Source organism: Pristis pectinata, chromosome 4 (assembly GCF_009764475.1).
Source record: "Pristis pectinata isolate sPriPec2 chromosome 4, sPriPec2.1.pri, whole genome shotgun sequence".
Lineage (NCBI taxonomy): Eukaryota > Metazoa > Chordata > Chondrichthyes > Rhinopristiformes > Pristidae > Pristis > Pristis pectinata.
Genome location: NC_067408.1, coordinates 55,750,690 through 55,764,568, shown reverse-complemented (window position 1 = coordinate 55,764,568; position 13,879 = coordinate 55,750,690). Strand labels below are relative to the sequence as shown.

General features: G+C 40.5%; 1 protein-coding gene across 1 annotated transcript in view; it reads right to left on the bottom strand.

The window, feature by feature from the left end:
- LOC127569449 (serine/threonine-protein kinase 32A-like) overlaps positions 1–7,012 on the bottom strand; it is a 214,799-nt gene extending 207,787 nt beyond the window's left edge. The window contains exon 1 of the mRNA XM_052014099.1: positions 5,880–7,012. Within this exon, the coding sequence (XP_051870059.1) occupies positions 5,880–5,931 (52 nt within the window). The 5' untranslated portion in view covers positions 5,932–7,012. The remainder of the gene's footprint in view (positions 1–5,879) is intronic.
- Between the last annotated feature and the right edge of the window lie 6,867 nt (positions 7,013–13,879).

The window sequence follows — 13,879 nt, the reverse complement described above, 5'->3', positions numbered from 1 at the left end:
AGTTTTGTTTTACATTTCTCACTTTCATATGATAACAGATGGATGCATCCCAGAGAACAAAGTTAATTATATGACAGAGTTTTACATATAAGATACAAACTGCATCAGGAAAAGTACGAATATTTTGTCCCCTCCAACTCCTGGTGATTACCACCTACCAACCTCCATCCACGATGAATACAATAGTACAGTGGGTAATGGATTAGTATACATGAGTTCAAATCCCACTACATCATCTTGAGAATATAAATTCATTAAATAAACCAGCTTTAGAAGATATCTTTAAGAAATGGTGACATGAAACTGCAAATTGCTGAATTGTTGAGGCAGCCTATCTGTTTTATTAATGTCCTTCAGTGCAAGAGTTTTGCCATTCTTACCTAGTCTGGCCTTTACATAACCCCAGACTCCCCAATGTGGTTGACTCTGAAATGGCCCAGTAACCCCCCAGTTCAGGACACAGAGGAGTGGGCAATAAGCAGTGGCTTTCTGCATCAGCCAAGATGCATCTTATCAATTAAAAATTACATGATACACATGACACAGAAATTGGTCAGTGTCAGTACTCCACAAAAGCTTTCTCCATTTCACCTGACCCTGTCAACATGTCCTTTATTGCATCCTCTTCCATGAGTTGATCCAACTTCCCCTTTAATGTGCATACAGTATGCTACTCACCATGACTACTCCACATGGTAGCAAGTCCCATATTCTAACCCCTTCCTGCTTACAAAAGATTGCCCTGAATTCCTTACTGAATTTAATTGTTACTATCTTACAATGCTCTCTTTGGTATCCATGTGTGGAAGCAGTTTCCCTCCTACCTATCAAACTTTATTCTTTAATTATTTCATTAATGTTTTGTTACATCACATAAAACATTTATTGTGCTTGCAAAATTGTTTTGACAAGATGGTAAGCAGATGCCTTCTTAAGCTACTGCATTCTGAGTGATAAAGTGAAGCAGGTGTAGGCCCAGTGACCTTCTGGTTACCTTGCTGAAGAAACAGTATCTAGAACTAAAATCACTTCTGTTAGGTAGAGAATTCCAGGATCTTATCCTATTAACATGTGATGATAAGTGTCCCCCACTGGATAATGTGAGACTTGGAGGAGAACGTGAAGTCAGTCATCTGCCCATGTTACAATTGTTATTTCAGAAAAGTCACTTCACGTCACACTTAACCCTTCTGTCCATGTTTAGAGCAAGGCTGTAACTCAACTTGGAGTTGAGTGATCCTGCCAGAACATAAACTCAGCATCAGAAACAGGTTATTGCTGAGTAAGTGCTCTTCTATCACAACCCTTTTTTCACTTTGCTGGTGGATGGTCTGATGAGACAGTAATTGGTCAGGTAAGAGTGGCATTTATCTGGGTTGGTAATCTTGCCATTTACTGGTTAGCCGTCAGTGTTGCAGCTGCTAAAAGTGATTCTCTTTCTGGACCACTGGCTCTTCAGCATTATAACCAGGAAGTCACAGAGCTTCTGAGATCAAGAGAGCGAGAGGGAGATACACAGCACAGAAACAGGCCCTTCAACCCAACTTGTCCATACCAATCAAGGTGCCTACCTGAGCTGGATCAATTTTCCTTCCATATGGCCCATATCCGTCTAAACCCTTCCTATTTATGAACCTGTCCAAATATCCACCACCCTCTGTGAGAAATACTTGCCTCTTTGATCCCCTTTAAATCTGTTCCCTCTCACCATAAACCTATGCCCTCTAATTTTAGACTTCTCTACCCTGGGGAAAAAGACTGTTACTAACTACCACATCTATGCCCCTCGTGATTTTATAAACTTCTATAAGGTCACCTCTCAGCCCCCTTTGTTGCAGGGGAAGCAGACACAGTTTATCCAGTCTCTCCTCATAACTCAAGCCCTCCAGTCCCAGCAACATCCTTGTGAATATTTTCTGCACCCCTCTCTGGCTTAATCACATCCTTCCTATAGCCTTGTGGAGTGAATTGGTTTGGCTGAAGAGAGACCTCTGCAATGAAAACAATCAATGAGGAGACCAAATGGAATCACTCATTCAGCATTTCTAGTGGTTGCGAAAAACACAGGCATGTATTTTGCATTCAGGTGCTGTGTTCTGCTTTTATTGAGGATGGAGATGTTCATGGGGCCTCCTCCTGTTCACAGCATAAATCCATTCATGACAAGATGTGGCAAGACTTCAGACTTTCTGATCCATTGGTTGTGTGATTGCTGAGCTCTGGGTATAACAGATTGCTTCCCCTGTCTGGTACACATACAGACCTTTGTCATAACCTCACTCAGTTGGCTTCTCATTTTTAGGTCCACCTGGTGCTGCTCCTGCTATGCTCTTCTACATTCCTCATTTAACCAAAGTTTGTCAAGTATAGGGGCTTTGTGGTAATGGTAAGTTGAGGGATATGCCAGGCCATGAGTCCACAAATTGTGATGGGGTACAATTCTGCAGCTGCTGAAGACTTACAGTGCTGCACTTGATCCAAGTTTTGAGCTGAAACTATTCCCTTTCAGCATCATATTGGTGCTCACAACACAATGGAGGCTAATCTCAGCATGAAAATTGAGCTTCACTTCAACAAGGACTGTGCAGAGATCAGTCCTACCGTTACTGTCATAAATAGATGCATCTACCCCAGGTAGATGTATGAGGCCAAAGTCAAACAAGATTGTCCCATGCTGTTTCTCTCACTTGCTGTCGTAGGCACAATCTAATTGTTACATTCTTCAGGATTCTGGCAACTCAGTCAATAGTGCTGCTGTAAACCCACATTTGGCAATAAACATGGAAAATACAATAAACATGGAGTCCATTCTGTGCACTATCTACTAATACTGCTTCTTTTTAGGTGATGTTCAACATGAATGTACTAGCACTGATTCATCTGCAGAGAGACAGTGGGAGATACCAAGATACTTCCATATTCGCATTTGACCTTAGTACATGATGCTTCAATGAGTGCAGAGTCAATGTTAAGATCTTCAAGGGCCACTCCTTTTTCCTGTGGCCCTGGAAGAGCCATAGGAAAGCTGTGCCTTTGATGTGTCTACACTGCCGATGGAATAGGACCTGGCCAGGAATGATAATGGGGGTGTCTAGGATGTAGAATGTAAGATATCAACATCAGGTAGATGCTGATGAGTCTGCAGAACGGTTTTTCCATTTTGCCACAAGTTCTCAGATGTTCTTGAGGAAGACTCTGCAGAGTCATTGGGGCTTAGTATCCAGTGCCCAGGTTCAAACTCCAGTCCACTCTCACAAATGCCTGATGACACCACAGGCCATTCCTTTTAAGGAGTTAGGTCAGTTCCAGAGATTCCCAGGGACTATGGGTAGTACATCTGCGGCAGATACTATGGAACAAGCAGCCAGAGGAAGTATAGACGAAGGTACAATTACAATGTTTAAAAGACATTTGGACAGGTACATGTACAGGAAAGGCCAAGAGGCACACAGACCAAATGCAGGCAAGTGGGGCTAGCTTGGATAGACCCTTTTGTTGGCGTGGACAAGTTGGACAAAAGCACCTGTTTCCATGCTGTATCACTCTATGACTCTATGCCAAGCACTTTCTTATTAACTTTTACTATAATTGTGAACTTTCAAACCAAACCATCTCAATATTGTTAAAGCCCCATAGACCCTAATAATCCTTGGCACATCCTAATATTTCAGAGTGCTGTTAATAGTCAGCCACTTCACTGTGTATCTGTATTGCTAATAGTTTGTACTAGCTAACAAAGCAGATTTTCTTCCTTAAGGATATTATTGAACCAGGTGAGTTATTGCATGCTCACCACCACTGATACTGGATTTTTTATTCCAGATCTATTTAATTAACAATTTAAATGGCTCAGCTGCCATGGTAAGAATCTAATCTAATGTCTTCAGATCAGTAATTCAGGTCTCTGGAGTACTGGTCCAGTAACTCAGCCAAAATGCGATCTCATACTTAACTTTTTTTGGCCACCCCTCAACATTGTACAGAAAAAAACCTCAGCCAGTTAAATCTTTGCTGACAGGTCTCAGTTTTGGCATTCCCTTTGTACATCTGTTTTGCAGCTTCTCCAGCAGGAAGATCACTTCTTCCAGTCCCTCCCCAGCACTCTCCACCCCCAGTGTAGGTCACATGTAATTTGTATAACTTTTCCCAAAAATCCAGCAAACCTCCACCCCTCTCCTTCTCTGCAACTTAAAACATGTTTGGTTCCTCAATTTTCCAGTTCCGATGAAAGGTCTGCAATCTGAAATATTAACTCTGATGAAAAACACTATACTGGAGGAACTCAGCAGGCTAGGCAGCATCCATGGAGAAAAGCAGGCAGTCAACATTTCACTTCAGGACCCTTCTTGAGTCCTGAAGAAAGGCATCTTCAGCCTTTCTACTCACAATACAGGCTTTCTCCTTCAAACTTCTTGAACCTGCCTATATCCTTCCATTCCCTGGCTGTTCATGTGCCTGTCTAAGTCTGCCTGTCTTCTTCCCATTGGGCAGATTTAGACAGGCATATGGAGAGGCAAGGAGTGGAGAGATATAGACCATATGCAGGCAGGTGAGATTAGTTTAGATTGGCATCCTAGTTGGCACAGACATTGTGGGCTGAAGGGCCTGTTCCCGTGCTGTACTGTTCTACGTTCTGTATGACGATCAGAGGAACAGATGGGCAAGGAGGCAGCAGCTTTAGGAGAAGTGCAGGAGATTTGTCTTTCTTAAGGTATTATTATTAAATCTTAGATCATATGTAGTTTTCGTGGCTTTTTCTGAAAAACCAGCAAACCTTTACAGAAAACAAATAGACCCTGAATTACAAATTAAAAATAAAAATAAAAATTCTGCAGATCTGAAATTTGAAATAAAAACAAAATGCTGGAGACATTCAGAAGCTTAGGCAGCATCTGTGGGAGAGAGAAATAGTGTTAATGGTTCTGGTCAATGGACCTTCATCTGTTCTGATGAAGGGCCTCTGACCTGAAATATTGATTTTGTTTCCATGCATTGCTGCCTGACCTGCTGACTTTTTACAGCATTTTCTGTTTTATTTCCTAAAATACAAGTGATTGGACTGTGTACCACGACAGTCAGAATCTCCTCCTCAGGGTAGAAATGTCAAACACCAGAGGACATGCTTTTAGAGGGGGAAAGTTTAAAGGCGGCATGAGGGGCAATTTTTTTTTTACGCAGGGTGTGGTAGGTGCCTGGAATGGGTTACCGGGGTAGCAGTGGAATCAGGCAGTTTTGTGGCATTTAAGAGGCTTTTAGATAGACACATCAATATGAAAGGAATGGAGGACTATGAATGATACACAAAAGGAGGATATTTAGTATAAATCTGCGTCAAGATCAGCACAACATCGTGGGTTGAATGCCCTGTCCAGTGCTGTACTGTTCTATGTTCTATGACTATGGTGTCTAATCAATCTAAATGTTTTTACTGTTTTGCTTATTTGGGGGATTACACATTGTAAGGGCGCCAATCTGCTGAAGTTGCCTTTCCCTCTTTCCTCTCGAACTCTCAAAGACATTTGGACAGTTACATGGATAGGAAAGGCTTAGAGGGATATGGGCCAAATGCAGGCAAATGGAACTAGCTCAGTCAGGCAACTTGGGCGACATGTACGAGTTGGGCCGAAGTGCCTGGTTCCGTGCTGCAACCACACAGTGCCTTATTTTCGAAGGATATTAGATCGGTTACATTTCAGATAGTTTATGAAAGCGACAAACACGTTGGTAACAGTAAAAAAAAATGTGGATTGATTCGATCCTTTAGTTGTGGTACACAGTCCAATTACGATTAATTCCAGGGATTGGTGGAAGCAGGTGAGTGCCACAGGCGCAAATAAAAAGGACCTAAAGTTTGTGTTGAGTAAACTGAGCCTTCTTACCGTCCTCGTCCTCATCAAACACCGGCGTTTTATGAGAATGGTTGGCTCCCATCTTCGGCTCGGTTACATTATCCGGCGGAAGATCAGCAGCTGATAGGAGGCATCGGTGATGCTCTGACGTCCTACCTTGCGACCACCCGGCCGCCGCCGAGCAGCAGGGTCTCCGAAACACAGTGTGATGAGGCGAGGCTTTGTCAGCGCAGCGGGTCACGAGGAGATGCCCGGTCACCGCCGCCAGTCCACCTCTCTCCGCCTCTTCCCGAAGAACTTGTCCAAAGGTCAAAAAAATCTCGCAGGTCCTCTGTCCTACCCTGGTCTGGTGGGTTCCAAGTGCAGTTTCCGAGTTGCTGGGGAGCCGGCTGACTAGGGAAGAGTTCGCTGTGCGGGGAATGGTTGCATCACTGAATCATCTTTGCACCGCCTTGTTGTCAATCTTTAGGCGTTACAAATCTTCACAATTGTTCAGTTTTGGCATTGGTTGGGAGTTGGAAGTTTTGATCTTTGTACAGTGCTGTGGTGGAGACCGGTTGCAATGCTTTTATCGCCGCTGTGTTTGTGCTCACTAGAAGCTGTAGGGTCGGAATGAGCGGGATCTGAAGTTGCTGCAGGTGTCTCTCTCTCGCGCTCTCGGCTGGGTGAGATGTCAGACAGTCAGTTTAATTGCTCGCCTCTACTGGAAACAACTTGTCATCGCGTTGCGAGTGGAGCACGTATCCCTCGCGTAACTACAAGAACAGCTTGCATCTATATAACGCCGCCGCAAAGAGGGATCTGGTTTACCAAAAATGAAGGATATTCAGAATACGAATGGTTAAAGAGAGCGGACCAAACATCGACATAAGGAAAACAAAAGCACTCTCTCACTGGTTGATGCTTCCGGAAAATTACAGAGACGAGTATAATAAACAGACTTCAAGGATATGAAGTCAGTGTTGGGCATGGGACTTTTAAGAATTTTATATGAGTGTATCAAATACCTTAAACACAACCACGGGTTCATTAAAGCCCATTGAATCCATGTCTGCTCTCAGTAGACGAATTCTGCCAGTTTCATTCCCCTGTTCCTTCCCCGCAGCCCCACAATTTATTCTTCCAATTCCCTTTTGAACCCACTGACTGATTCTATTTCCACATCTTCCAGATCAGAACGAGTCCCTGAGTAAAGAAGTTTCTTTCCAAAATTCTTCTTGTATTTTTTTGACTAAAGTTTTAAATACCTGCCCTGGCCCATAAACATCCACCAATGGGAACAGCTCTCCTGTACAAACACCCATCTGCCTGTACGTCTCAATCAAATCTCTTCAAATCAGATTAGATTAGTTTATTGTCATATACACCAGGGGGCAACCAAATTTTTTTGCAGTTGTGAAGCTCACAGAGTAAACATCATACATGATAATAAATACAACAATAAATAGTGACAAGCACAAAGCAACAGAATGCTGCAAAGATAGTTGTGCAATCTGAAGTGGTGCAAAAAGAAAAGCTAAAGTGACAATAACAGAATAATTGAGAGAGGTGGAATTAAGAGTTTGAGAACATGGCAGCAGCACTGGAAAGGGGGCGTGAAAGAGGTGATTGATTCAGTCTGATAGCAGTGGGGAAGGAGCTGTTCTTAAGTCGGGATGTCTGGGCTTTCAAGCTCCCGTATTTTCTCCCAGAAGGTAGAAGAGAGAAAAGGCAATGGCCAGGGTGGCAGGCCACAATACTGTTGGCCTTCCTGAAGCAACACACTGTGAAGATGGACTGGATTGAAGCTTGTGATGAGCCTGTGATAGACTGGTCTGTGTTTACCACCCTCTGCAGGTCTTCTCAATTTTCTCTGATCCAAAGACAACAAGCTCAGTTTCTTTGGTCCATTCCTACAGATGAATTCCTGCATCTGTCATCTCTGGGATCTTCACATCCTTCTCAAAGTTGGGTAATGGGTATTGGACACATTACTCCAGTTATGACGTAACCAGTATTTCAACATAACAGGTTCAACATAACTTTGCTGCTTTAGTAGTTTTTGCTTTTGTTAAGAACCTTAAGATTCCCCGTGATTTGCTCTCTCAACATGAGCTACCTCTTTCAAAGATCTATGCACATATGGAATTAATTTATTTAGTATAATTGTTTGTACATAAGGCAGAAATTAGTTAACCACATTACAACTTAACCAGTCAAGTGTTAAATACTGTTGCATAGCATTTCATTTAAAACATATTTTCCTAAGAGTTGTACATTTATGATTTCTCTCCATCTGCTAGTTCGAAGGCTATTCCCTATTTCTGAAAAAGTAACCAGTGCTCTAAGGTGACATCTGCTGGTATAACACTGCCATGGAAGTCAAAATTATTCTCTGTGGTTAAACTCTGCAACCCATTAATTCAGACCTGTGGATCGTCTAAAAATACTGATACAGAGCGTCCCTCATCCCATTCTTCAATCACAAGAATGAGCAGGTGAGGAAATCTAGCTTTTCTCCTCCAGCTCAGCAGCACAGAGGCCATACAAATCCGCAGTGGAAATAGACAGCAGGTATTCAGGATGCCAAGAAAAAATGTCAGCTATTTAAAAGAAAACTTCCCTTTAAATCTAAATGGACAGTGTTAAGCAGATGAAAGGTGGTAAATGAAAAGGTCTGAGTTGAAATTGATTATGCAAATCTGTCACAATCATAGCATCCTGTACAAGTACAGTGTGCAACCTCTAGCGGCAATGAAAGGAGAAACATGTATGGGGGAAACACCACCATCTACAGGTTCCCCTCTATGTCACACATCATTCTGCCTTGGAAATATATCACCATTCCTTCATGGGCACTGGATCTAACTCTTGGATCTAGAGCACTGTGGAACACTTTCACCAGAAGGAGACCAGCTGTCCAAGAAAGCAGCTCACCACTACCTTCTCAGGGTAATTGAGGGATGGAAAATAAATGCTGGCCTTGCCAATGACACTTGTAGCCCGAAAAATTAGGTTACCTATCACCCATCAAGCCTGCAAGATCCAAGTTCATCAAAAGCTGTATTTTAAAATTCTTGTTTTCATTTGTTTGAAGCAATGAAGCAAATTATGCTCACATGCAAGAAAGTTGGACAACATCCCCTAAAGTGAAAGTGGTAACCAACACTCATATCGACAAGTAGTAATTAATAATCTGCAACAAAAGATATAAAAACCACTTCCCCACAAAATTCAATGTCTAAACCATTAACCAATTCCCTCATCATATTGGGATAAAGGGTTGTCTTATGAAGAGAGAATGGATAAGATTGGCTTACGCTTAACTAGGTTTAGAAGAATGAGAGGTTATCTTATTGAGACATGCACAATTCTGAGAGGGATCAACAGTGCTGATGCTTCGAGCTGAACCACCTCCTCAAAGCCTCTCACCTACAAGACACAGCACAGCGTGATATGATATGTTCCATTTGCTTGGATGGATGCAGTTGGAACAAACTGATTGACTGGCAGCTATACATCAGCATGGGAATGCCATTGCTGCAATCTATACAACTTGCAGGAGGTACTGCAGAATAGGACAAGGCTTCCTAGATGCCAACTCCAAAATATGCAATCTCCACCACATGGATGAACAGCACAACAGATACAAGGAAAAACCATCATCACCAAATTTACCTTAAAATTACACCCTCATTGTCACTGGGCCATATTGCTGAAACATCCTACTCAATAGCATTATGAGCATGCCTATATCACATAGACTGCAGCAGATTAAGAAGACCTAACACCACCTTTTCATGTGGAATAAATAATGACTATTCCAATATTGCTATTACCTTGAGAATACTATGTTTTAATGTGGCAATTCTATGAAATAAAATTCAATGGAATCTTAGTGACATTGTCTTCATGATCATTTCTGAGAAAAGTATGAGATGTAATCCCAAGTTTTCAAAATGGTTGCATAGTTTTTCTGGTCTGGAGCTTATTAACACCTTTGTGACCGAAAATGAGTCTGTCCACTCAGCTACCCCTGCACGTCTCCTTTACTTTCATTCACCAATTCAACCTTTATCAAAGATTCTATGTTTCCCTGAAGTTGCAACTTTCTATAGTTTCTCTCCTTTCTTCCCTCATGTGTCTTCATACTTATCCTGTCCATTAGACCAACCCCCTGCTCTCTTGTCCCAATTCCTACTGAAATGCAAGAACACAACTTTCTTTCCTGACCACGGATATTATTAATGATTTCCTCTCCTCAGATACTATTCCCTAACAAATTTGCTGTCATCAACCCCTTCACAGAAAAAATCCTTGATGGCCTTGACTTGCAAACTCACCCACCATCTTCAGCCTCTCTTTCAAGTACTTCAATGTGTTGTTGCCTCTGAAATCATTGTAAACTTTTGTTCATATCGGAATCAGCATTCAGCCCTTGTTAAAGCACTGAAATTTTGCAAATTAAAATTATAATTAGGAACCTTATGACAGTTGGAAGTATACTTGGAGGTGTATACTTACAGCAATGACTGCTTGCCTTTTAAGGTCTCACAGTGGTATTAGTTAGGAAGAATGATAATGCAGTGCAGATGCATAAGATAATCATTACTTCATGGTTTGAATACATAACCTAGCTATCAAATCATTGCAGTACTAAGATCATGCTGCATTGTTGGAGGTGCCCTCCTTCCCATGCAACATTATCTAACACTCCACCTGTCTGTCCTACAAGTCAGATAAATGCTAATGATATTATGTTAAAGAAATGACCCTGGCATAAGTTCCTTTTAATCAACACCACCAGAGTCCAAATCATAATCAGATTTATTATTACTGACTTTGATCACCTCAAATTTGTTGTTTTGCATCAGCAGTATGGTGCAAAGACATAAAATTATGATAAATTACAAAGTAGTGCAAAAAAAGGGAATAACGAGGTAGTGTTCATGGGTTCATGGATTGTTCAGAAATCCGATGGCAGACAGGAAGAAGCTGTTTCTGAATCATTGAGTGTGGGTCTTCAGGCTTCTGTCCCTCCTCCCCAATGGTAGTAACAAGAAGAGGGCATGTCCTGGATGGTGAGGGTCCTTAGTGATGGATGCTGCCTTCTTGAGGCACTGCCTCTTGAAGATGTCCTCGATGGTGGGGAGGTTTGTGCCTGTGATAGAGCTGATATGATACAGGCGCTTAAGAGGCTCTTAATAGACACATGAATATGCAGAGAATGGAGGGATATGGACTATGTGCAGGCAGAGGGATTAGTTTAATTAGGTATTATTAGCTTAATTAGTTCAGTACAACATTGTGGGCTGAAGGACCTGTTCATATGCTGTACTATGTAAAAGAAAAATATATCATTTTTTTGGGCTGAGATCTTCCATTGATTGTATTGATAGATCTGTGAGATTGTTCCAGTATTTCTATTTTTAATTGTGGAAACTGAGGGACTCAGAGTTCTCCTTCTCAATCTCACCACCTTCAAATTTTGACGTGAATTGAATATTATCAGTTAAATGCAATTAGAAATGCAAGATTTATATATCTTTTATGTAAGACAACAAATTGAATGGTTTGCTTAGCCATTTCAAATTAAGATACTGTAAAGGCTTTTAACAGACAAAATTTTCACAGCAACAAACATGCTTGAATGAAAGTATTCATTTCATATGGGATTATGTTTACGATCAAAGAACAGAACTTTACTGTTTAAAGACCAAAGATGTAAAATTTGGAACATTTCTGCATAAACACTGCACTAATGGACATTCCGTTTGTTCCAAAAATGACAGGGCTCTCTCTTGTTAAGCTGTGTTTGGTTAGTGACATTTTCTGAACTGAAATTTATACACTCTTTCTGCACTTAAAATATATAAAAGATTCTGTGTTTATGGTTAGTGTATATATTTAAAAGTCTGTATTTAAGATAGGCAAGTTCTCTATGTAATCATAGTATGAATAATTGGCAGCAGTTAAAACTGTTAAACCAAAACATCCGGATTTTTCCACGACTTTTTTTTAAAGTTGCATAAGTATTTTGATTCCGGTAATCATCCATGATTTGACCAACAGCAGGTTCTGGTGACAAGTCCTGCAGTATTTAATGTCTATGCTGGACTGCTCTTGTCACTAATAACTTGAGTTGTTTTCCAGCATGCTGCTACCCTTGGACTTGATCTTGTTGTTTTCTGCTGCACTGGTTGCCAGTGCAACCCCCTGAACTTGTTATTCAAAGATAGTGAGCATGAGGAAAGAAATCAATAACAGCATGGAAAACCTGCAGACTGAACATTTTACAGTGAGTACCTAGTCTTCACTATTGAGGGATGAGGCAACGGGACTTTTATCTTTTGAAAAGTTAAATTAACTTTTTGTCTTTTCCTTCAATCATTTCCAGAAATGTTGTGCTGCTAATCTGCCCAGCCTGAACATAGACATCCATGTGAGTTGTATTCATTCTCCTCCAATAGATAGTATATATCACTGTAGATATACTTTGTTTGGAAGGATTATAAATTTAAAGTTAAATGACAGCGTACTGTACTGATTATAAAGAGGTGATATGTTTGAATGAAATAGATTTATTATTTGATGATAGGTGCTTAAAATTAATGAGGGTGCATTAAGGGATTTATTCAAATTTTGCATCATTAGCACTCAAGAATATTGTACATTGCTATTTCTCCTTTTGATTATTTGCACTGTATACAAACTGAACCTTAATTCATTGCTATTGGCTTTTTCATTACATTACTACTCCTTGTTACTCATCATCCAATGGTAATTATTAAAGATGCTTTTGCTCCAAGAAAGAGAGAGTTGAAACTCCTAAATCAGCATAGAGTTTTGGTTTTACCATCGCCCAGCTGTCTAACGATTTTGTCTCCAGAAAAAGAACATCACCCAAATCAATTTACATTGATTTAACCTTCCAATAATAGCTTCATTAATTTTTGGTTCTTTCCAAGCCTTGAAGATACATGATCCTAAAGCTGTACATGTTTTAACTTTCTTTATGCAATTCATTACTAATGGTCGAAATAATAAACAACCATCAAAAGAAGTAGTTCGAGAAAAAGGGTTAAAATATTCAAATGGAGGATCCATGTGAGGCTAGGTGAACCTCTTTTTAAGGAATCATTGAAGAAATGGGCAATGAGCCACATTATGAAGCAGACCAGACTTTAAAATGAATACTTATTTTCAGGGATGTTTAGAAAATGTATATTCTACACATTAGCATGAACTCAACGGATTAATCACAATTTAAGTTATTGATATTTTTAATTATTGATGAATTGTGAAGGGTTGTTTACTTTCTGCACATTGTAGTTAGAGTTCTGTGAAATAAATGCTTTCTAATGAGTATTAATTTTGTAAGTGTTGCAGCTGACATTTACAGTAAACGCATGATTTCACAGAACTCCTGTGTGATGTCTAAAATGCGCAGTTACCTGCAAGCAGTGGAAATGATGACTAGTCGGCGTTGCCAAGATACTCTGCAGCCAATAGTACAGTTAATCAGACGTTTGTACATCATCATGGTTGTGCCGTGTAAGGTGGTATGTAACAAAGATTTAAAATTCTCATTATATCCTTCTCTTAACATGCCAACTTTACCTTGACAACCTTTCCTGAATATCTTAAGGTGCACACACCCCTGTCTAGTCAATCTGTATTACAATTGCAGAATATATTACAGCTTATAAATCAGATTTTCCTTCATGATCTGTACACAAGATGCTCATGAGGACTTCAATCTTTGACATCTCCTTATCACTCAAATAATTGAGTATCGTATACTTCCAGAGAAATGTTGACCCATTTGCAGTTGCTCAATCCCAGCTGGCTAGGTTCCTTAGACGCTCAAAGTGACATGCAGACATGAAACTGCTTCTATCATTCATATAGCTAAGTGATAATCAAGGCAAAAGAATTATTATTCCAATTGTTTGGTTATTGCCCGAGTACATTCAGAACCTGGCACTTTCATTCCTTCCAGCATCTTTTTAGGGAAAGTTGGCAGCAAGTTCATATTCGAGTTAAGATAA